We start from the raw sequence: 25,624 nt of genomic DNA on the forward strand, positions 1-25,624 counted from the left end.
TAAAGGACCTGGCCCCTTTTAGCGATTCAGCACTGCATCACTGACAATTGCGCGGTCGTGCGACGTGGCTCCCAAACAAAATCCTTTTTATCCCACAAATAGAGCTTTCTTTTGGTGGTATTTGATCACCTCTGCGGTTTTTATTTTTTGCGCTATAAACAAAAATAGAGCGACAATTTTGAAAAAAATTCAATATTTTTTTACTTTTTGCTATAATAAATATCCCCAAAAAAGATATAAAACATTTTTTTTTCCTTAGTTTAGGCCGATACGTATTCTACATATTTTTAGTAAAAAAATCGCAATAAGAGTTTATCGATTTGGTTTGTGCAAAATTTATAGCGTTTACAAAATAGGGGATAGTTTTATGGCATTTTTATTAATATTTTTTTTTTTACTAGTAATAGCGGCGATTAGTGATTTTTTTTTTTCATGACTGCGACATTATGGCCGACACATCTGACACTTTTGACACATTTTTGGGACCATTGTCCTCATTTTCACAGTGAAAAGTGCTATAAAAATGCACTGATTTACTGTGAAAATGACACTGGCAGTGAAGGGGTTAACCCGAAGGGGGCACTGTAGGGGTTAAGTGTGCCCTAAGGGAGTGTTCTTACTGTGGGGGCGCATGGCTGTGCGTGTGACATCACTGATCATCGTTCCCTAACAAGGGGAACAGACGATCAGTGACAGCCACACTAGGAAGAATGGGGAAGGTTTGTTTACATTCACCTCTCCCCGTTCTTACTCTCTGTGACCCGATCACGGGACACCGGCGGCGATCGGGTCCCGCAGGCTCGGTCACGGAGAACAGGACCAGGTCACGAGTGTGCCGCTGTCCTAAGCTCCGTGACCACGGGACCCGCGGACCCCATCGCCGCCGGTGTCCCGTGATCGGCCACCGGAGCTGAAGAACAGGGAGAGGTGTGTGTAAACACACCTTCCCTGTTCTTCACTGTGGCAGTGTCATTGATCGTCTGTTCCCTGATATAGGGAAAGATGATCAATGATGTCACATGTCCAGCCCCGCCCCCCTACAGTTAGAAACACACATGAGGTCACACTTAACCCCTACAGTGCCCCCTAGTGGTTAACTCCTAAGCTGCAATTGTCATTTACACAGTAAACAATGCATTTTTATAGCATTTTTTGCTGCGAGAATTACAATGGTCCCAAAAATGTGTCAAAATTGTCCGATGTGTCCGCCATAATGTTGCAGTCATGAAAAAAATCGCTGATCACTGCCATTAGTATTAAAAAAAATGTATTAATAAAAATGCAATAAAACTATAGCCTATTTTGTAAACACTATAAATTTAGCGCAAACCAATCAATAAACGCTTATTGCGATTTTTTTTGATTTTTTTTTTTCACCAAAAATAGGTAGAAGAATACGTATCGGCCTAAACTGAGGAAAAAAAATGTTTTTTTTTATATATATTTTTGGGGGATATTTATTATAGCAAAAAAAAAAAAACGCAGAGGTGATCAAATACCACCAAAAGAAAGCTCTTTTTGTGGGGAAAAAAGGACGCCAATTTTGTTTGGGAGCCAGGTCGCACGACCGCACAATTGTCTTAAAGCGACGCAGTCCTGAATCGCAAAACCTGGTTTGGTCCTTTAGCTGCATTTTGGTCCGGGGCTAAAGTGGTTAAGCTGTGGTTGATTTCAAACATGGAGTTTACCTGAGCTTTACAGGTTGCCACTGGAATCCTCTTCCACTCCTCCATGATGACATCACGGAGCTAGTGGATGTTAGAGACTTTGCGCTCCTCCACCTTCTGTTTAAGGAAGCCCCACAGACACTCAATAGGGTTTAGGTCTGGAGACATGCTTGGCCAGCCTATCGCCTTTACCCTCAGCTTCTTTACCAAGGCAGTGGTCGTCTTGGAGGTGTGTTTTGGGTCATTATCATGTTGGAATACTGCCCCACTGCCCAGTCTCTGAAGGGAGGGGATCATGCTCTGCTTCAGTATGTCACAGTACATATTGGCATTCATGGTTCCCTCAATGAACTGTAGCTCCCAATTGCAGGCAGCACTCATGCAACCCCAGACCATGACACTCCCACCACAATGCTTGACTATAGGCAAGACACACTTGTCTTTGTACTCTTCACCTGGTTGCTGCCACGCATGCTTGACACCATCTGAACCAAATACGTTTATCTTGGTCTCATCAGACCACATGACACGGTTCCAGTAATCCATGTCATTAGTCTGCTTCTCTTCAGCAACTGTTTTCTGGCTTTCTTGTGCATCATCTTTAGAAGAGGCTTCCTTCACATCTTACAATTAAAATATCAAACTGCCTTCCCTTTTCATCTGGAGCTCCCTTTTAAAAAAAATAATAATGCCTCTAATTCCAGGAACTTTTCCAGGTCACTCAAGTTTTGAGGCCAGAGACAGAACAGGCAGGCAAATAGCAATTTCTGAAAGAGCTCGGCATTTGCAGCTTTGTTTTTCTCAGTGCAGAAATAATTTCTGTATTCACATGGGGTCTTTGGGAGGCTGTAAATGTATATCTGGGAGGTGGCCATGCATTGCAACAATATGATGTGGCACCTTCCCATTACCAACATGCAAGTTTACTACTTGTGTTATGCAATGTAATTTTGTATTGCTGCAACTGTCTAGGTTTGTATGTTTCTGGTAAATATTATAAAAATACATGTACAAAGATTTCCCAGACACTACTCTACTCTATACCAGCAAGTAATGCTTTTTTTCATAACATTTCTTCCAGTATATGGACAGTGCAGGAGATGCCTAGTGATGCCTAGTGATCATCGAAATATCCATTATCACACAGACTTCTATGCGACTAATTCAGGATCTTTCCTGTTTACACGCTGACCTGGGAGCAGTCCCTATACTGCATGGGCTTCATAGGTTAACATTGCCTGAGGGTGGGGAAAAGTCATTGTAGGTGCAGCATCAGCATTTGAGATAAAGAAGAGCAGATCCTATAGGTTTACACAGCCTGTTGCATTGGAGTGTGCACCTCCAATGCTCAAACACACGTGTGTGTGTGTGTGTGTGTGTGTGTGTGTGTGTGTGTGTGTGTATATATACTAACAGTGTCAGTAGAGAAATGGATGGTGTCAGCAGGGCAGTGGACGGTGTTGGTAGTTTTAATTTTTTTTTTTATTTTTTTACAAAGTTAGGGGGGCTTTGTTGAAATACCAGGGGTCTAAACAGGGGGAATATTCTCCAAATGGGGTGGTTGGGCTGTGCCCTGGCACACCTGGCACACTCTGTGCGCATGCCTATGGCAGATCCCTTATATCCTCCTTTTTTTTTTTTTCTTTATTATTATTTTGAGAAACCCGTGGACTATTTAATATTTGCATATCTATTTGATTGCCCATTAAATATTTGGTGGTATTCAAGTATGCTATGGCTAAACTATTTTGTTTCTTCCTTTTTGTAGATCTAAACTCCAGCAACAGATGTCCTATGCAGAACAGATAAAGAAAGAAGTCCATGATGTAGCAGAGCTCAAACGAGTAAGGCTGCTCATGCATATACAACATTAATGTTTTGCATGCAGATTACAGGAAACTGGCTTTATTTAGTTTATTTAAAAAAAAAAAAAAAATTATTAGGTTAATATTATTTTCGAGTGTTTATAAGCAGATGTTATTGTACAATATATATATATTTTTTTATCCTGACTATACCTGGTGTGTGACGTCCTGCCCAGTCCTAGTTGTAGCTGCTTGAAGGCAATGGCTTTTCCAGCTAGTCCTTTGTCTCTCCCCTCTGTGGTTATTTCTGCTGTTTATTTGGGCTCCTTTTTCGGCTTTCTAGCTAGTCTGGCCACATTTAAATTGGAACTATGAGAAAAATCTAAAATTGCATCTATGATGTCACTAGCATTTACACAGCAGTTTTTGTTTTTCTGAGCCCCTTCTGTTACGCTATTTTATTACCTAAATTGTTTTCAATTATTTTACAAATTATGTGAAACGTGTGGCGTGCATTTGTATTTAGCCCCCATGAGTCAATACTTTGTAAAACCACCTTTTATCTGCAATTACAGCTGCAAGTCTTTTAGGGGATGTCTCTACCAGCTTTGCACATCTAGAGAGTGACATTTTTGCCCATTTTTCTTTTCAAAATGGCTCAAGCTTTGTCAGATTGGATATAGAGCATCTGTGAACAGCAATTTTCAAGTCTTGCCACAGATTCTCAATTGGATTTAGGTCTGGACTTTGACTGGGCAATTCTAACACATGAATATTCCTTTATCTAAACCATTCCATTGTAGCTCTGGCTGTATGTTTAGGGTCGTTGTCCTACAGGAAGGTGAGCCTCTGTCCCAGTTTCAAGTCTTTTGCAGACTATAACAGGTTTTCTTCTAAGATTGCCCTGTATTTGGCTCCATTCATCTTTCCATCAACTCTGACCAGCTTCCCCATCCCTGCTGAAGAAAAGCATTAATGTCACAATGTAGAGAATACGATTTCCTATCATCTGTGTCCAGTCTTGCCACACAGAGTTAATCCAGCTCTGAGCAATCCTCTTTTATTGTTCAGTGAAAATTAACAGACTTCCAGATAAAAACCTGTCTAAATAAAAAGTCCTTTCCGTCCCCTTGCTTCGAGTGACATACATTACCTCTCACAATGAACTGTGGATCACCCCCCATATGATAAGCACGAGATATGTAAAAACCCTGTCACTCGAAGCAAGGGGACGGAAATTACTGCACACGTAAACCAAGGCTAACACTTTTTAAGCAGATACGTCAACTGTTTTCTATTGGATACAAGGTTTAGGGCTGGTTCACACCACAAGAACGCACCCCAGATTCGTTCCAGGTGCATTTTTTGCACTTTCCAGATGTGGTTTTTGTGCATTCCGGTGCATTTTTTTATGCATTTTACCACATTCCAGTGCAGGAAAAATGCAGCATGTTCTACTTTTTTTTTTTTTTGTGTCTGGAACTGGAACGCCCTGAAACTGACCGCACTGGTGTGAACTACGCCATTGGAAACCACATAACCTGCTTTCCATGCGTTTTTTGATGTAGAAACAAAACATGCACTAGACTACATGTGGTGTGAACTGACCCCTAAACCCTATGTATAAGAACTGACCGTTGGTAAGCACCATTGTCAGTTTTAAATAGTTTGTCCTTAAACTTTTTTGACAGCTTGGCCTATTTGACTGGTAGGATCAAGTAATAAAAGACACGGCCCACAGGCCACATGTTGGGCTCCAGGGTCTTAGAAGGAAAAATTCTTAGACAGGTCACCTCTTTGAATTATTGAATGGTTATTTCAAATTTTACCCCAACAGTAATTTATGATCACACTATGCATATTGTGGTATCCTACAGTAGTCTTTATTTATACTCCAGAAACACTGATTTTTTTAATTTATTTTTTTAAACAGGAAATGAAGGACTTACAAATTCAGATAGCATCTTTATCAGAGTCTGAAAATAACTTGCTGCGTGCTAATGAGAAACTGAGGGAAAAGGTAGAACATCTCCAACAGGAAAATCGCAGCGCTAGAAGCCAAGCTGAAAAGGCCCAGCATGATGCAGAAAAGTGAGACTTTTTATTAGGGTTGATTTTATTATTATTTTTATATTTTAATGCAAGAGAAGTCTGAATATAGTTATAAGCAATAACAGTAAGTCTTTATGCTATAATTTAGGTCCAAACATTTAAATACATTTTGAGTGAGTGAGTGTGAACACATTTTGCCACATGCAGTAAAATGCAGTAAAATGTACAGTAAAAAATGTGCAACACCCCACAATGTCCCATGAGCTACCTTGCCACGTGTAGGGCAGCCCTCTGAAATCAACGGGCTGACCCTGTGCATGTCATTTGAAAATGTGCCAAAAGACGTGTGTTCCCACTATTTCACCAAGTGTGAATGGGGCCAAAAGTGAACGTGGTGTGTTTACACAAGAACAATGAAACATCTGTGCATTTCTGAACGCATGGCAAACCACAAATAAAATGCACGCTTTGCCATTTTGTTTCAGAAACACTTTGCAAACGCACCAAGAGGCTTGGTAAAAAACGTCCAAAAAAAAACGCATGCAAGAATGTGAATTCCTGCCACGTTGAGATATGAACGGGGCTTGACAGATGAGCATCTCCATCCACACCCTACTTGTATTTGTATAAGGCTGGCTAAACACTAAGGCCCAGATTCTCGTATCTGGGTGTAAAACTGTGCGGGCGTAACGTATCTGGTTTACGTTACGCCGCCGCTAGTTTTACAGGCAAGTGCTTTATTCACAAAGAACTTGCCTGTAAAGTTGTGGCGGCGTAGCGTAAATAACCCGGCGCAAGCCCGCCTAATTCAAATTAGGCAGGTAGGGGGCGTATAGCATTTAAATTGGGCGCGTTCCCGCGCCGAATGTAATGCGCATGCGCCGTCCCTAAAATTTCCCGACGTGCATTGCTCTAAATGACGTCGCAAGGACGTCATTGGTTTCGAAGTGAACGTAAATGGCGTCCAGCCCCGTTCACGGACGACTTACGCAAACGACGTAAATTTTAAGATTTCAACGCGGGAACGACGGCCATACTTAACATTGGTTGCCCATCATATAGCAGGGGCAACTTTACGCGTCGCAAATCTAACATAAACGTCGTAACTTCACTGCGTCGGCCGCGCTTGCGTTCGGGAATTCGCGTATTTTGCTAATTTGCATACTCAACGGGGAAAACGACGGAGGCGACACCTAGCGGCAAAAAAAAATTGCATTTAAGATCCGACAGCGTAAGAGCCTTACGCCTGTCGGATCTAATAGATATCTATGCGTAACTGATTCTAAGAATCAGTCGCATAGATAGGACTTACGACGGCGTACATTGCGTTGCGCCGTCGTAGGCCCTTTGAGAATCTGGGCCTAAGCTGTCTGATAATGTTGTAAACCTCAGTCATGAAATCTGATCTAAGCACCTATATCTGTAGCGTTTTTCTCAAAGCTCTAATTGTCATTTCTCTCTGGTGCGTCGTTCCTCAGTTATCAGCATGAGTCACTTCTGAGAAGTTGTCCCGAAGCATGAGATAAATTTGTGACAGGGGTGAGAGCTCAGCACACAGCTCTGTATCTTTCCTTCTCTTCTGTACTGTTTGTGAAGGGGGATTTGTCCTTTCCTCCAATCAGCTCTCGCACACTGTATCTGCAGCTCTCCGCCCCCTCCTCTCTGCTCTTGACCGATGCAGAAGAAGTTTATTACAAATCTGCACTTTTTAAGGGATGTAGAGAACAGACTGCAAGACAAACAAGTAAAACCTATGTAGTGGGATTCTTTAGGCATCAACAAATTGGCCGTCTGCACACAGACAGCGATTCCCTGTTGCATAAATGTGAGTGAGATGGATAAAAGATGGCTTCAGCTCCAATTCTTCGCCTGTACAGAACTCCTCAGACATGTTTCGCTCTTTTTGGGGCTTAATCATAGAGGTCTGTATGATTAGACCCCAAAAAGGGCGAAACATCTTTGAGGAGTTCTCTACAGTTTGAGAATAGGAGCTGAAGCCATTTTTTACCCATCTCACTCACATTTATGCAACCATTTTTGTTGAAGTCTACTGGAGCCTGACAGGCCGATTCTGTCTTGCATCAGTCTATTCACATGCCAATTCGACTGACACAGGTTTGGGGGGGGTGCATTCGAGCGGTACTATTTCAATTGTTTTGGCATTTATTGGGCATGTTATATTGGACTTCTGTGAGGTGCACTTTAACATTTTATAGTTTTTATATATTTTAAAAACTTTTGTGATCTTTAGTTCTAAATATAAATTCTCTGTGTACTGCAAGTCCTCATCCAGCTATTAAACTTAATTGTCTCACTGTTCTCATTTCCGTAAAAGTAAAGATGCTGCGATAAGCCTGTTCATGCTCCTATAACTTAATGTCTTTTTTATTATTATTTTCTACAGAGAACTTGAGGGGAATAGAATTGAGTGGCTACAGGAAAAACATAAACTACAGGAGAACCTGTCTCATCTAGAAGAAAAATACAAGGAATTAAAAGACAAATTGCAAAGAGCAGCTGTAGCTCAGAAAAAGGTAGTTTTATTTAAAATTCCATACAAAGCTTTTAAAGCTCATGTTCACTCTGCCTAAATGTTTGCCTTCTCTGATTTCTCCTTACCCCATCATTAACATGCTAATGAAATTTTTAAATGAAACCTTTCCGTTTTCATTACATATCATATTTTAGACTTGGTGACATTGTCTCTGGGTCTGTGTGATTCCTTATGCAGTGCCGGCAGTCTATGGCTGGTAGAAGGGGTAGACAGGGTGTGATGAGGTTTTCAGGAAGCTATGTACAAAATCCTGTCTCTACAGGTGTAGATGAACAGGAATCGAGCATGGGCCCACTAAGAAATGGCATACTGATCCTTCAGTTCTAAACACAGCAAACTGTGACAGTCGGCAATCTAAAAACCCCTGTGTGTGATGCCGGAGAAAATCCCAAATGCACCCACTGAAGACTCATTAATGCTTCTCCCTACTAAGAAACTTCTCATAGTTGCATGCTTCCTGGATAGTGTTAGTAGCCCACTGATTGGTTTAACTTGTTGTTCATACTTCTTTATCAAAACTTCAGAAACCTGCATTCAGTATTTTCAGGTGATGGTACTGGGGTTTGAGGAGTGTAACGAATATCTTGCCCATTGTTGGGACTGTCCCAAGTGGGGCTGTTCTTTTGAATAGCAAAGTTACAGTTTTGCGGAGTTGAGAATTCCTAAATGTTTAGCATGAGGCGTTCCCCAAGCTCATGCTAGCAATCAGAATAATTATATCCATGTTATCAAACCTTAATTTAGGTTTTAACAAATTATTTTATTTTGTTTTCTTAAATAATTTATGTAGGTTTTGGTGTGGAATGCTTGACGTGGGGATGTATTTGAATAGTACGTTTTTAGATTTTTTATGTATGTTGGGTTTTTTTTGGTCAATTGTATCTTTTTTTTGAACGTAGAGAAAAAACATAAACGACAACAAGTGTAAAAGACTACAAGAAAGGATAGAAATTTTGGAGGCAAAAAAAGAAGAATTGGAGACAGAAAAATCTGTATTAAATAGGTGAGTGTCCGATCAGGCTAGTGTGTAATTGGTTAGTGTGATGATAATTTATTTCTCCTGCGACTTTAAATGAGGCGCAACACATACGACCAATGAATAACTAGTTTCCAACATTGTTCTTTAATAAATTATTAAATATTGCATACAAAAAGAGGATAATATGGTAACAAGCTTATTTGTAATGAATCCATATTAATGCATTTAATACATAATTAAATATAATGTTGAACATACAGTACAGACCAAAAGTTTGGACACACCTTCTCATTCAGAGAGTTTTCTTTATTTTCATGACTATGAAAATTGTAGATTCACACTGAAGGCATCAAAACTATGAATTAACACATGTGGAAATATACATAACAAAAAAGTGTGAAACAACTAAAAATGTATTTCATATTCTAGGTTCTTCAAAGTAGCCACCTTTTGCTTTGATTACTGCTTGGCACACTCTTGGCATTCTCTTGATGAGCTTCAAGAGGTAGTCACCTGGCGCAGTACCCCATCACTCTCCTTCTTGGTCAAATAGCCCTTACACAGCCTGGAGGTGTGTTTGGGGTCATTGTCCTGTTGAAAAATAAATGATGGTCCAACTAAACGCAAACCGGATGGAATAGCATGCCGCTGCAAGATGCTGTGGTAGCCATGCTGGTTTAGTATTCCTTCAATTTTGAATAAATCCCCAACAGTGTCACCAGCAAAGCACCCCCACACCATCACACCTCCTCCTCCATGCTTCACGGTGGGAACCAGGCATGTAAAGTCCATCCGTTCACCTTTTCTGCGTCGCACAAAGACACGGGGGTTGGAACCAAAGATCTCAAGTTTGGACTCATCAGACCAAAGCACAGATATCCACTGGTCTAATGTCCATTCCTTGTGTTCTTTAGCCCAAACAAGTCTCTTCTGCTTGTTGCCTTTCTTTAGCAGTGGTTTCCTAGCAGATATTCTACCATGAAGGCCTGATTCACACAGTCTCCTCTTACCAGTTCTAGAGATGTGTCTGCTGCAAAAGGTGGCTACTTTGAAGAACCTAGAATATGAAATACCGTATTTTTCACCTTATAAGACGCACTTTTTCTTCCCCAAAGCTAGGGGGGAAAAGTTGGTGCGTCTTATACGAAGAAATATACCTTTTTTTTGACTCACCAATCCGACCGATCCAATCCGCGGAGCGCACTGCCGTCGCGGTCTTAGGAAAGGCCACGGCTTTGGCCTAGCTCCGGAGCGGTCGGCCATCTTGGTACACCCGGCGGCAGTGTGCGCTGAGCAGAGGGTTCGCGTGGGATCTTCTATTCCTACCAGAGCGATCTGCAACAGTGAGTTGGGGGCAATGTTACTGGCTACTATGTGGGGGCAATGTTACTGGCTACTATGTGGGGGCAATGTTACTGGCTACTATGTGGGGGCAATGTTACTGGCTACTATGTGGGGGCAATGTTACTGGCTACTATGTGGGGGCAATGTTACTGGCTACTATGTGGGGGCAATGTTACTGGCTATTATGTGGGGGCAATGTTACTGGCTATTATGTAGGGGCAATGTTACTGGCTATTATGTAGGGGCAATGTTACTGGCTATTATGTAGGGGCAATGTTACTGGCTATTATGTAGGGGCAATGTTACTGGCTACTATGTGGGGGCAATGTTACTGGCTACTATGTGGGGGCAATGTTACTGGCTACTATGTAGGGGCAATGTTACTGGCTACTATGTGGGGGCAATGTTACTGGCTATTATGTGGGGGCAATGTTACTGGCTATTATGTGGGGGCAATGTTACTGGCTATTATGTGGGGGCAATGTTACTGGCTATTATGTGGGGGCAATGTTACTGGCTATTATGTGGGGGCAATGTTACTGGCTATTATGTAGGGGCAATGTTACTGGCTATTATGTAGGGGCAATGTTACTGGCTACTATGTGGGGGCAATGTTACTGGCTACTATGTGGGGGCAATGTTACTGGCTACTATGTGGGGGCAATGTTACTGGCTATTATGTGGGGGCAATGTTACTGGCTATTATGTGGGGGCAATGTTACTGGCTATTATGTGGGGGCAATGTTACTGGCTATTATGTGGGGGCACTGTTACTGGCTATTATTATGTGGGGGCACTGTTACTGGCTATTACTATGTGGGGGCAATGTTACTGGGTATTACCAATGTGGGGACAATGTTACTGGCTATTACTAATGTGGGGACAATGTTACTGGCTATTACTAATGTGGGGACAATGTTACTGGCTATTACTAATGTGGGGGTGGTGTGATGGTGATGACGAGTGGGGGGCAAATATTTTACTACAGTATTTGGTTCAGAATCTTTTTTTTCTAGATTTCCCTCCTTTAAAATTGGGTGCGTCTTATATTCCGGAGCGTCTTATACGGCGAAAAATACGGTATATTTTCAGTTGTTTCACACTTTTTTGTTATGTATAATTCCACATGTGTTAATTCATAGTTTTGATGCCTTCAGTGTGAATCTACAATTTTCATAGTCATGAAAATAAAGAAAACTCTTTGAATGAGAAGGTGTGTCCAAACTTTTGGTCTGTACTGTATACAGTGATGAAAATAAGTATTTGAACACCCTGCTATTTTGCAAGTTCTCCCACTTGGAAATCATGGAGGGGTCTGAAATTGTTATCGTAGGTGCATGTCCACTGTGAGAGACATAATCAAAAAAAAAAAATCCAGAAATCACAATGTATGATTTTTTTAACTATTTATTTGTATGATACAGGTGCAAATAAGTATTTGAACACCTGAGAAAATCAATGTTAATATTTGGTACAGTAGCCTTTGTTTGCAATTACAGAGGTCAAACGTTTCTTGTAGTTTTTAACCAGGTTTGCACACACTGGAGGAGGGATTTTGGCCCACTCCTCCACACAGATCTTCTCTAGATCAGTCAGGTTTCTGGGCTGTCGCTGAGAAACACGGAGTTTGAGCTCCCTCCAAAGATTCTCTATTGGGTTTAGGTCTGGAGACTGGCTAGGCCACGCCAGAACCTTGATATGCTTCTTACAGAGCCACTCCTTGGTTATCCTGGCTGTGTGCTTCGGGTCATTGTCATGTTGGAAGACCCAGCCTCGACCCATCTTCAAAGCTCTAACTGAGGGAAGGAGGTTGTTGCCCAAAATCTCGCAATACATGGCCCCGGTCATCCTCTCCTTAATACAGTGCAGTCGCCCTGTCCCATGTGCAGAAAAACACCCCCAAAGCATGATGCTACCACCCCCATGCTTCACAGTAGGGATGGTGTTCTTGGGATGGTACTCATCATTCTTCTTCCTCCAAACACGGTTAGTGGAATTATGACCAAAAAGTTCTATTTTGGTCTCATCTGACCACATGACTTTCTCCCATGACTCCTCTGGATCATCCAAATGGTCATTGGCAAACTTAAGACGGGCCTTGACATGTGCTGGTTTAAGCAGGGGAACCTTCCGTGCCATGCATGATTTCAAACCATGACGTCTTAGTGTATTACCAACAGTAACCTTGGAAACGGTGGTCCCAGCTCTTTTCAGGTCATTGACCAGCTCCTCCCGTGTAGTCCTGGGCTGATTTCTCACCTTTCTTAGGATCATTGAGACCCCACGAGGTGAGATTTTGCATGGAGCCCCAGTCCGAGGGAGATTGACAGTCATGTTTAGCTTCTTCCATTTTCTAATGATTGCTCCAACAGTGGACCTTTTTTCACCAAGCTGCTTGGCAATTTCCCCGTAGCCCTTTCCAGCCTTGTGGAGGTGTACAAATTTGTCTCTAGTGTCTTTGGACAGCTCTTTGGTCTTGGCCATGTTAGTAGTTGGATTCTTACTGATTGTATGGGGTGGACAGGTGTCTTTATGCAGCTAATGACCTCAAACAGGTGCATCTAATTTAGGATAATAAATGGAGTGGAGGTGGACATTTTAAAGGCAGACTAACAGGTCTTTGAGGGTCAGAATTCTAGCTGATAGACAGGTGTTCAAATACTTATTTGCAGCTGTATCATACAAATAAATAGTTAAAAAATCATAAATTGTGATTTCTGGAATTTTTTTTTTGATTATGTCTCTCACAGTGGACATGCACCTACGATGACAATTTCAGACCCCTCCATGATTTCCAAGTGGGAGAACTTGCAAAATAGCAGGGTGTTCAAATACTTATTTTCCTCACTATATATGTACTGTCAATACATGATTAAACTAAAGTTGCATCCAAAATTTTGATGCGTTTCGTGACTTTGTTTACTTCTTCGGGAGTAAATGCATGGGTAGTATAAATCAGCTAAGAATAGATATAACAGTATTTCCAAATGGTGATCGCCAGGGGAGTCTCACCCGGGAGCTGTGGAAGTGCGACTCAGCGATAACCCAAGGGGACAAACGGGAAGCATATTCAACGTGGGTAAGCAATTCATGATGGCACCCAAAGTAGTTGCATAAATCAAGAGCTGTGAGCCCAGAGTGTGGCTTCTAAGTATCCTCATGGGAAAAAAACACCCCCTTGGGGTCGCTTATTACTTCCGGGTGAGACTCACTTCCCTGGGAACCATTGGAACAGAGTCACAAAATGCTTTGAGCTTTTGGATGCAACTTTCGTTTAACCACTTGTATACAGGGCACTTACACCCCCTTCCTGCCCAAGCCATTTTTCAGCTTTCAGCGCTGTCACACTTTGAATGACAATTGCGTGGTCATGCTACACTGTACCCAAACAAATTTTTTATAATTCTCTTCACACAAATAGAGCTTTCTTTTGGTGGTATTTAATCACTGCTGGGTTTTTTATTTATTTTGACACTGATGGGTGGCACTGATGGACATTGATCGACAGCAGTGACGGGCAGCACTGATAGCCAGCACTGACTGTCATCACTAATGGGCACTGGTGGGCACTGATTGCTGCCACTGGTGACACTATATTGCTATACTGTAATCGGGGCGCTGATGATCAGTGCCCTGACTACATTCCTAGATGTCTCCCTGTGTGGAGATGCTGCTGATCGGCTCTCCTCGCCACACACTCTGTCAGTGTGAGGCAAGGAGATCCGATTACCGGCATCTCCAGGTTTACGTGTGAACGGCTGTGATTGGACACAGCCGATCACATGGTTAAAGAGTCGTGGACATGGCTCTTTACAGAGATCGGGGTCACGACGTGTCCTAGCAACACGGCATGGCCGCCACACTGCTCAACCCCCGCGGGCGCGCGAGAGCGGCCGTTCTGGGACTACATCATATGACGCTGTTCCAATACGAGAGCCACAACTAGTCAATCATGTATTGACAGCTGGATTGTATATAGTCAACATTATTTTTAATTATGTCTGCAATGCACTAATATGGATACATTACAAATCAGATTACCAATTTTTTTTTTTTTGTATGCAATATTTATAAATTTCTTAATTCACCAACATCCTGTAGTCAGCTGGCTATGCAGCTTTCATCTTTACAGCCAGCTGTCGACTGTGCATGTGCTAGTTGCGCTGCGCTTTGTGAAAGAGCCCACAGTCTTCTGGGACCAGTTACGCATCCGAGAAGACAGCAGATGTGGAGGGGAACGTACGCTCAGATTGCCTAGGCAATCCCAGCGGAAGTGGAAGTGGAAGTGGGTACCTGTAAAACCGCCCCACCCCCAAAAAAAAAAAAACATGTCAAATATTTGAGAGGAGGAGGGTAGGAATTCTTTTTTCGTCGTACATACCGTTATATTGTTTTCCCCCCGGCTTCTGGGTTCTGATTCCCGCGGGACTGGGCGTTCCTATCCCTGGGTTAGATGATTGACGTCTGGTGAAAAACTTCCCATGGCGCATAAGGCGCGTCACCAGTTTTCCGTAAATAGCCAACCTGCGAGTCGGCGCTATACGGCACCTGCGCCCGCGGTGTAGAGCTGACTGCGCAGGCGCCATATAGAGCTGACTCGCAGGTCGGCTATTTACGGAAAACTGGTGACGTGCCTTGTGCGCCATGGGAAGTTTTTCACCAGACGTCAATCATCTAACCCAGGGTTAGGAACGCCCAGTCCCGCGGGAATCGGAACCCGGAAGCCGGGGGGAAAATAACAATATAACAGTATGTACGGCAAAAAAAAAAAAAATACCTGCATACTGTACTTGTCGTTGGTATGCTGGATGTAATGTTAGATAATTGTTTTAGGGTGAACCTCCACTTTAAAGCGGATCTTCTCCTTTAGGGTGGTGTTCTACTTTAAAATTTTCAAGCCCCTCCCAGAACATGGCTATAATCCCAGGAATGCATCTCAGTGGCCATTTTTGAGCATATCTGTTGTGATTATTATACTGAGGTTATGAGTGTTAAGCCAGAGCACTATTAAGCGAGATATTTCTTAAACAGCCCAAGTGGAATAAACGCTCGTTGGCCTACAGTCTGCACAGCATCAAAGAACACTAATTGACTGTTGTAAACTGCTGATGGCTATGATAAGGAGTACCCTTATAACTTTAAAACTGATGAGGAGTGATCAAAATGAATAATTGGGGGCTATAAAATCAATTATAAAATTAGCGGTATGCCCTTTTTACCCAGCCCTGTCTGGTATGCGAAACACATCTGCAGTATAGGTTTTGAGTTAAAGCTGAACTCCAGGCAAACACATTTTTATTTAAATATATTCCTCAATAGCTGCAAAGGATATAAACCTTTGCCCCGTACACACTGTCGGAATTTCTAACAAGAAAAGTCCGGAAACAATTCGACGCATGCTCGGAAGCATTGAACTTAATTTTCTCGGCTCGTCGTAGTGTTGTACTTCACCGCGTTCTTAACGGTCGAAAGTTCAGAGAACTTTTGTGTGACTGTGTGTATGCAAGCCAAGCTTGAGCAGAATCCGATCGTGTGTACGCGGCATTTGTGTGCACCAAATGCTTTTACAAATGCAGATTATCCGTTGTAAAAGTCACTGTGCTGTCCATAGCCTGTGCAGAGCTGTGGGAGGGATCCAACATGCTCCACCCACTACAGGCTGCCTACAGAAAACGACAGAAGGTGGTGGAGACTAGACCAGTCACCCTGCAAAAGACAGAGAGTAGAAGTGACCGGTCTTTAATACAGGAAATTCCTGAGAAGAGGCAAAGATCACACTGGATTACTGCACAGATCTGGACAAAATGCACAAAGTACACCAAGATTGAAGGAAGATTATACAGTGCATCCGGAAAGTATTCACAGCGCTTCACTTTTTCCACACTTTGTTATGTTACAGCCTTATTGTAAAATGGATTAAATTCATTATTTTCCTGAATATTCTACAAACAATACCCCATAATGACAATGTGAAATCACATGTACATAAGTATTCACAGCCTTTGCTCAATACTTGGTTAAAGCACCTTTGGCACCAATTACAACCTCAAGTCTTTTTGAGTATGCTGCTACAAGCTTGGCACACCTATTATTGAGCCGTTTCTCCCATTTTTTTCTTTGCAGGACTTTTCAAGCTCCATCAGGTTGGATGGGGAGCGTCGGTGCACAGCCATTTTCAGATCCCGTAGCCACTCCTTTGTTATCTTGGCTGTGTGCTTGTGGTCATTATCCTGTTGGAGGATACATTTTAGCCCCAGTCTGAGGTCCAGAGCGCTCTGGGGCAGGCTTTCATCAAAGATGTCTCGGTACATTGCTGCATTCATCTTTCCCCCAATCCTGACTAGTCTCCCAGTTCCTGCCGCTGAAAAACATCCCGCAGCATATGGCTGCCACCACCATGCTTCACTGAAGGGATGGTATTGGCGATGATGTGATGAGCAGTGCCTGGTTTTCTCCAGACATGACACTTGCCATTCATGCCAAAGGGTTCAATCTTTGTTTCATCAGAGCAGAGAATTTTGTTTCCCATGATCTTAGAGTCCTTCAGGTGCCTTTTTAGCAAACTCCAGTCGAGCTGTCATGTGCCTTTTCTTGAGGAGTGGCTTCTATCTGGCCACTCTTCCATACAAGCCTGATTGGTGGAGTGCTCCAGAGATGGTTGTTCTTCTGGAAGGTTCTCCTCTCTCCACAGAGAAACACTGGAGCTCTGTCAGAGTGACCATCAGGTTCTTGGTCACCTCCCTGACTAAGGCCCTGCTCCCCCCAATCACTCATTTTAGCCGTCGGTCCTGGTGGTTCTAAACTTCTTCCATTTACGGATGATGGGGGCCACTGTGCTCATTGGGAACTTCAATGCTGCAGAAATATTTCTGTACCCTTCCCCAGATCTGTGCCTCGATACAATCCCGTCTCTGAGGTCTACAGACAATTCCTTGGACTTCATGGCTTGGTTTGTGCTCTGACATGCATAGTTAACTGTGGGACCTTCTATAGAAAGGTGTGTGCTTTTCCAAATCATGTCCAATCAACTGAATTTACCATTGGTGAACTCCAATCAAGTTGTAGAAACATCTCAAGCATGATCAGTGGAAACAGGATGCACCTGAGCTCAATTTTTAGTGTCATGGAAAAGGCTGGGAATACTTATGTACATGTGATTTTTGTTTTATTTTCAATAAATTTGCAAAGATTTCAAACAAACTTCTTTCACGTTGTCATTATGGGGTATTGTCTGTAGAACTTTGAGGAAAATAATGAATTTAATCAATTTAGGAACAAGGTTGTAATGTAACAAAATGTGGAAAAAGTGATTGTGAATACTTTCCGGATACACTGTACATGACTCTTGTATTTAGACCAGTGTTTCGCAGCTGCAGTCCTCAGGGCGCTCCAACAGGTCATGTTTTCAGGCTTTCCATTATTTTGCACAGGTGATTTGATCAGTTTCACTGTCTTAGTATTTACAACAGCCGTTTCATCTGATGGAAACCCTGAAAACATGACCTGTTGGGGCGCCTTGAGCACTGGAGTTGAGAAACACTGCTTTAGACGATATTGACTGATCCCAAATTTATTGTTAAGCTGGATAACATTGTTGTAACTCTATAATTCAGCTTTATAAAAAGGGTACATATGACGGTATGAGGAAGTAACAATCAATTTAAGACTAAACACACCGATATTATGAGATATAATGCCTTGTGCACACGATCAGAACTTCTGTCAGGATAAACTCTGACGGATTTTTCAGAGGGAATTCCATTCAAGCTGTCTTGCATACACACTGTTGCACCAAATTCCGACCGTCAACAACGCGGTGACGTACAACACTACGACGAGCCAAGAAAAATTAAGTTCAGTGCTTCCGAGCATGCGTCGACTTGATTCTGAGCATGCATGTTTTTTTTCTCAGTCGGAGTTCCATACAGACGAACGGAATATTCTGTTTCTAAGTCCATCGGAATTTACGAAGGAAAGACTCCGATGGAAAAAATCCCGTCTGACTTTTTTCATCGGAAATTCCGATCGTGTGTACGCCGCATAAGAGGCAGATTGGACACTTTTTTTTTTTTTTCTCTTTCTAGGGAATCTACACATAGGTGATACCTCATGATTAGTCTCCATCCACTTGCAGCATAATTCTGTGTAATATACATATTGGTTGCCTGGATGTAAAAGATGGTAATCCTAAATTACGAATATAATCAGGAAATATACATAGTGAAAGGATCTGCTAAAAGATTTTAAAACCTTGGGACACTCCTGTCCCTGACCCCTTTACTCCTGCGATTGGTTAAGGAAAGGGCTCAGTGACATGCAGTGTGAGTTGACACAACCTTTGTGGGTTATTATTTTTACTTTGTGTTTGAAGTCGGGAGCCAGTTCACACTGTTGTATTGCAATAACACATGTATTACCGCAATATACATTAATGCACATTCATTTGAAATTTTGAATGTGCTTCCCCAAACAAATTAACGTATGCTAAATCGCATGTTGATGCAATGCACCCGGATGCCAAGGTGTGAATGGGCCCTCAGTGTTTGTGTTTGTGCAATTAAAACCAGGTATGCTTATTCATTCATTACTAATTGTCTGCAATATATTGTCACTTGTTCTACTGTGGGGCAGAAAATAATATACTTGCCTTACCTCCCACCCCTTCAGCCTGCTTTGCCTAGATACGAGTAGCCCAAATCTCGTGAGAAGATGCTACTGCCCTGTGCTGTAGCATCATCTCGCAATATTTCAGGTACTCCATTTTCCTTGAGCTCTTGTTGAAAGAATGGTGACATCACCCCCTGCTGTATGGAGGTCTGCTTTATCACAAATGTATTTTTTCCACACAGATGGTCAATGCCTAATACCAGGAACTGCACATCACACAAAACCCTCAAACGGTGGATGCAGCCTCAGCCTAGACTTCGTCAAGGCTACACCCCCAACATGTTTCACCCCTCCCATGAGGCTTTGTCCTTCCCATAGGGGGGGCGAAACATGACTGGGTGTGGTCCAGACAGAATGTAGGCTGAGGCTGCTTCCACTCTTTACAGGAGGGTTTTGTGTAATGTGTGGGACTTCTTTTCCTTCCCTATTGATTTCTATGGAGCTGAGACAATCTCTTTCCCTGTCTGCACTCCCAACAGTTGTCAGCTTGTAAGGATCTACTAGAGCCTGGAGCGCCAGCCTTCATTTTTTTTTCCGTATGGGGTCACAATGCCCAATACCCTCACTACCTATGAAGTACCGCATGATGTACCCCTCAAAGGTCTGCAGTGGTCCACTTACAGTTATGTAAAACCTAGTTGCCTTATCTAGCAACCAAATTCTGAAGCGAAAACTTGAAATGTTTGCATCTTTTTTTTTTTTTTTTTTTTTTTTCCCCGAATGTAAACAGATTGGTCTTTAATTCCTTTTTTTACTCCTGCTTTAGACAAAACATTCCCCAAGAAGAGTATGTACGTCTTCAGAAAAGGTTAAAGGACCTCCAGCGGCGACACAATGAATTTCGCACTGTAATACTTGGACCCAACATTGGCACATCTGGCTTTTTGAATCCAGCTAGTTACCTGTCTTCCACATTGGTTCCAGGCGCTGGGTTTTCAGTGCATAGTGTTCAGGTAAACCATGCTCTCGCCTTCATTGATGTCACAATAGGAAATTTCATTATGAAATTATTTCAGCAGTATCTTAATGTGCATGTACACAGGATGCAGATACCGGAGCACACTGTATTCAATAAAAGGTGAATGAAAAATGTAATTCGGCTTTACATTGGAGTTAAATACAGTGTGTGGCAGTATATGCATGCTATATTATATTTTGGAGTGAGGTGCTCTTTCTTCTAGCACCTAAATACAAAGTGTATGACAAGGGGCAAAACACATATGTAGAGAGATGGTGCTGCTCACCCCGAAAATGGCATCAAGGGTATTTTTCCCAATGGGATTTTTAGGCAGCTCAGTTAATGAATTGGGATACAATGTAAAAGAAAAAGGGTTTTATTGGATAACACGTACAAAAATGGGGGATGGGTTTTTTTTTTGTTAAGATATGAGTTGCGGTATTACAAAATCATTAAAATTCCATACATTTCACAGAACACAACAGATTGATATACAGCTTGATATGTGTAGGCACAAGCATATAAAAACAACAATCCTAACACGTTTCGACCCTAAAGGTCTTCTTCAGAGGTTTTTGTTGTGACTGAAAGAAATTTGCAAAAAGTTATTATTATATGTTTTATCAACTATCCCCCTACTTACATAGATGGGGCAAAGGAGGGGGATAGTTGATAAAACATATAATAATAATACATTTTTTGCAAATTTCTTTCAGTCACAACAAAAACCTCTGAAGAAGACCTTTAGGGTCGAAACGCGTTAGTATTTGTTTTTATATGCTTGTGCCTACACACATCAAGCTGTATATCAATCTGTTGTGTTCTGTAAAATGTATGGAATTTTAATGATTTTGTAATACCGCAACTCATATCTTAACAAAAAAAAAACCATCCCCCTTTTTTGTACGTGTTCTCCAATAAAAAACTTTTTCTTTTACATTGTATTCCAATTCATTAACTGAGCTGCCTAAAAACCCCATTGGGGAAAATACTCTTAAATACAAAGTGTAAACCTGGGAGATTGACACTGCAGGGTTGAAGAAGCGCCGCTCTGTTAAGGTGTTGGTAAATATGTACGCAGCTCATCCCCCACACAGTTAGAAAGCACCCCCTAGGAGCAGATTTAACCCTTTGATCGCCCCTGATGTTAACCCCTTCCCTGCTGATGACAGTGCATAATTTTGGCACTGATTACTAGTGGTGTCACTGGTCCCCAAAATAGTGTCGGTTGTCAGATTTGTCCACCGCGGTGTTTCCGCTGTATTTTAAAAAATTGCTGATCACTGCCATTCCATGTAAAATAAATAAAAATCCTATAAATCTATCCCATAGTTTGTGAATGCTATAATTTTTGCGTAAACCAATCAATATACGCTTATTGTGATTTTTTTTTTTTAATACCAAAAACATGTAGCAGAATACATATTTGCCAAAACATTGATGAGGAAATTAGATTTTTTTTTATTGGGTGTGTGTTATAGCATAAAGTAAAATGTATGTATATTTACAATTTTATTTGGCTACATCGTCGCACGACCACTCAATTGTCAGTAAAAGTAACGCAGTGCCATTTCGCCAAAAAATGGCCTGGTCATAAAGGGGGGGGGGGGTAAAAAGGTTAAAGGTTATCATTCCTGTTTAAAGCAGTTTTCCATTTTGAGTGCAAAGTTTATACCTGCTAATGGAGCCATATAGGATCATTTCCTATTCTTTCCCTGAGAGGCTCTAATAAGAGCCTGTGGCCTCTTCTGTTTTGGATGGGTTTTTCACTTACAAAAGTCTATTGGAATGCAAATTTACTTGAAGCAGGTCAAAAGCAGCTAAAAGAATATAAGCTTCTGAATAATCTCAAAAGCATTCCAGTCAAAAGCATTTTTTTGGCACTGGTTTTAAGGCCTCTAGAGCTGTCGGCATAATATAATCTACTCTTCACAAGCTTGTCGTGATCTCTTGGACTACTTGTTCATTAGCTAATTTATGGGAGGGGAACTGGGAATTCTGCTCTTTGCCATAAATCTTTCTGTTGGCGGTTTTAATGCTTTCTTATTTAAGTCAAGGCTACATTAACAACCAATTGGTTCTTCTGTATGTAGCCTGGAATATTGTCTTCATTGGTAAATTTTAGTGGGAGGACAAGATTTAAAGTGATATTAAACACACACTGTTTAATTTACATTATGTGGATGATGGAACTGTAATTATTTTAATAAAAAAAAAACTTCCAAGTACCTTTTTCCTAATCTATATACAGCTGTCACATGACCCAGCTCTTTCCTAGCCTGTCTGCAGGGTAACATAAGCAGAAGAAGCTTCTAGATCTCTGTTGCTGGTCACATGTTCAAAAAAAAAAAAAAAACTGCTTTTGGAATACAGAGTAAAAATAAATAATATCAATAAACTGTTTTATATTGTCATACAAACATATACAGTGGAACCTCGGATTATGAGCATAATCCGTTCCAGGAGAATGCTCGTAATCCAAAGTACTTGCATATCAAAGCGAGTTTCCCCATTGAAGTCAATGGAAACTAAAATTTGTTCTGCATCGACTTGAATGGCATGCAATACCGCATGTGGCCAGAGGTGGGGGGCACCGAAGAGCCTCGGAAACAGCCGGAAAGGCCCGAGGACAGCTCAGCTGGCCTCGGAAAGGGTTGGGAATGGAGTATTTTCCGTGTCTTTCCGAGAATTTCCAAACGGTTCCGGCACCCCCCCACCTCAGGCCAAACGCGGTACTGCACATTGCTTTGGCCTGAATCCTACTAGTTTTCTAAAACGACACTCTCAAACAGAGTTACGATTTTTAAAAAAATACAGTGCTTGTATTGCGAAACGCTCGTTAACCGTGTTACTCGCAATGCAAGGTTCCAGTGTATTTTGGCCAATAACATTGGTGTGGGTGGATTTCTGCCAGTCACAGGCTGTGTCATGCCCCTCCAACCTGTGTCTTCGAATAAGAGGGAGGTGAAGCCTCCATCAATCTACAATCTTTCCCCCATTGTGTTTAGCTGGTTAGTGGGCATGGAGGTGGAGAGAGTAAGTGGGCTGTCATTTACCACTGTGCATATGCCCAGATGTGTGACTCTATAGTCACATGGGCTGCTCAGATGTTATAGGGCGCAAGTGTTCAGCATAGACACTCACTGAAAACTGAGCCAGTGCAGAGCTGCCAACACTGCTCTGCAAAATCCCTAGCTGAATTGGGGGCATGAACAGAAGTTGGAAATGGAGAACAGCAGGATCAACCAGTGTTTTTTTGTTTTTTTGCAGAATACAGAAAATGAATCTCATAGTGACTGAGTATGAACAGCATGTAATACACCATTTATTGATAGTTTTTGGTGATGTGAGTTTAGTGACACTTTAAAGCTTCAGTTCATTTGTTCTATGAATGACAATTTTTTTTTTTTATATGTTTCTCCTGTTTCATCTGATTTTATCTATTTTTATTTCTGTGGTGACTGTAGGTAAGTATGGGGCTCTGTTATGTTTATTCCCAAATCTCTCACAAGTGTATCAGAAACAGTACACTACATGCTGGACTTTAAACTGACATCCCTGATTAAAGTGGAAGGCCCTTTATGGGGAAAGAAGTGACATAAAGGTATGGTCAACTTAAGTTTTTACTATAACATAACATGTCTTCCTTTCAGGAGGAGCAGCATCAACGAGAGCTTTCTATGCTTCGAAATAGACTTGAGGAATTGGAAATTGCACAGATGAGGCAATTGGAAGAACTTGCTCCACCCGCAGAGCGCAGTAAGATAGAGATTGGAGACTCGGGATTTCAGCGCAGGAGAACAGAAGAGGAGAATAGCGGCTCGGGTTAGCTTTCAGACAGCTCCACCCTAAATGTGTGTTTTTTTTTTTTTTTTTTTTATTGCCAATGTGACTGTTTGTAAAGCTTTTTGAAATGTAGTATACCGTTTACATTTTTTATATTATAATGTGAAATTTCTGTTAACTTTTACCGTTTACATGGTTATAATGTGGCAAGCGTGGAATACACGCACGATGGTCAAATGGCTTTTCAGAACAATTGAAGGAAACTTGTATTGAGGGAAATATCTAGTCTGCTGTCTCCTTAAAATGTAATTATTTTTGTAATGCTTTGTAGCTTAACATTTTGTGATCCAAACCTGCCAAGGACAGCAGTGGGTTAACAGAGGAGACGTCTCATCAATGGTTGCCGATTGGATTCTGGGGTGCATCCTGCATTTGGGGAAGAAGAGTGATCTTTATGCTTCCCTATATCAAATCAGAAATATCTGTACACATTCATCTGACATGTCCTTTGATTATCAAATATACTTTATTATCACCAGTGTGAATGATGTTTATCTGAATTTTTTTTTATGTGATTTCCACAATTATTTTTTTACTGTAAGTCGAGCATATTAAATATTTGCACTGTGTAAAATATTAGGTTTTGTTTTTTTCTGGTATGCTTAGTTTGAATTTGAAATGTAATATTGCAGCTCTGTATTGTGCCATCCACTGAGGCCCCATGTACCTCTCTAAAATGTAGTGTTACCAGTGATTCATCATCTCTTTTTTCCTCTCCTTTCCCTATGCTTGCTATATGTTCCCCCATTCTCTTGCAGAATTCCCGTCTCGTTTTTCCCAAAATACCTCATTTTGTATGTCTGTTTACCTTCTGAATCGGTGAAGGATTTGTTTCTTTGTTACATATTTGCATACACTGCAATGCCCACATGGGTACATACTAGGGTTGTCCCGATTACCACTTTTTTAAGACAGAGTACAAGTACTGATATCTTTTTTTCAAGTACTCACTGATGCCGATTATCGATACTTTTTCTTTTTTTTAAAGCGGAGGTCCTCTATTTTTTTTTTTTTAAAGTCGGCAAATACTGCAGCTGCTGACTTTTTAAAATAAGGACACTTGCCTGTCCAGAGCGCCCGCTATGTCGGCACCCAAGGCTGACCCATCCCTCAGTCCTCGAATGCTGCTGCCGCCATCTTCGTTAAGGGATTCACGAGCCGCGCTGTGCAATCTGAATGGTCCCTGTTGTCTTCTGGGACCTGTGTGTCTCCCAGAATACAGCGGGGGGGGGGGGACGGGAAGTGGCGTAGATACCCGCAGATTCTGCGGCTATCTATTCCTAGAAGTGGGTGCAAATACCTGGCTTAGACAGGTATCTGCACCCCCCCTCCCCCCTGAAAGGTGCCAAATGTGACACCGGAGGGGGGGGGGGGGGATCTGGACAGCGAAAGTTCCACTTTTGTGTGGAACTCCGCTTTAATGTCATGTGACAGTTTTCAAACCACAATACAGACTAATGATATCTTCTTTATAATTATGAAGAACTCAAGACATTATAAAAGAATTTGCTTCTCACACAGTTGTAAAAAACTCAAAGAATTTTCACAGAACATGTTGATAAATACAATAAATATATTTTACAACATCAAAATATATTAATAATAACAACAGCAATAAATAACATGTAAAAACGCACAACCAACCAACCAACCAACCAACCAAAAGTGTAAAACAGTAAAAAATATAACCGTACATTGTTTAATCATGGGGAACAGTATAGCTTGGATTGACAGGCAATTTAGCTTATAGAA

The 25,624-nt window shown here is 41.6% G+C and overlaps 1 protein-coding gene across 2 annotated transcripts in view; it reads left to right on the forward strand.

Annotated features, from left to right (window-relative positions):
* Positions 1–24,566, forward strand: part of CEP83 (centrosomal protein 83) — a 52,672-nt gene extending 28,106 nt beyond the window's left edge. For both annotated transcript variants that reach the window (XM_040344124.1, XM_040344125.1), the window contains exons 11-16: positions 3,436–3,511; positions 5,406–5,563; positions 7,929–8,058; positions 8,978–9,081; positions 19,835–20,021; positions 23,680–24,566. In XM_040344124.1, coding sequence (XP_040200058.1) covers positions 3,436–3,511; positions 5,406–5,563; positions 7,929–8,058; positions 8,978–9,081; positions 19,835–20,021; positions 23,680–23,856 — 832 coding nt within the window. In that variant the 3' untranslated portion in view covers positions 23,857–24,566. The remainder of the gene's footprint in view (positions 1–3,435; positions 3,512–5,405; positions 5,564–7,928; positions 8,059–8,977; positions 9,082–19,834; positions 20,022–23,679) is intronic.
* Positions 24,567–25,624: the final 1,058 nt, after the last annotated feature.

The sequence above is a fragment of the Rana temporaria genome, chromosome 3 (assembly GCF_905171775.1).
Source record: "Rana temporaria chromosome 3, aRanTem1.1, whole genome shotgun sequence".
Taxonomy (NCBI): Eukaryota; Metazoa; Chordata; class Amphibia; order Anura; family Ranidae; genus Rana; species Rana temporaria.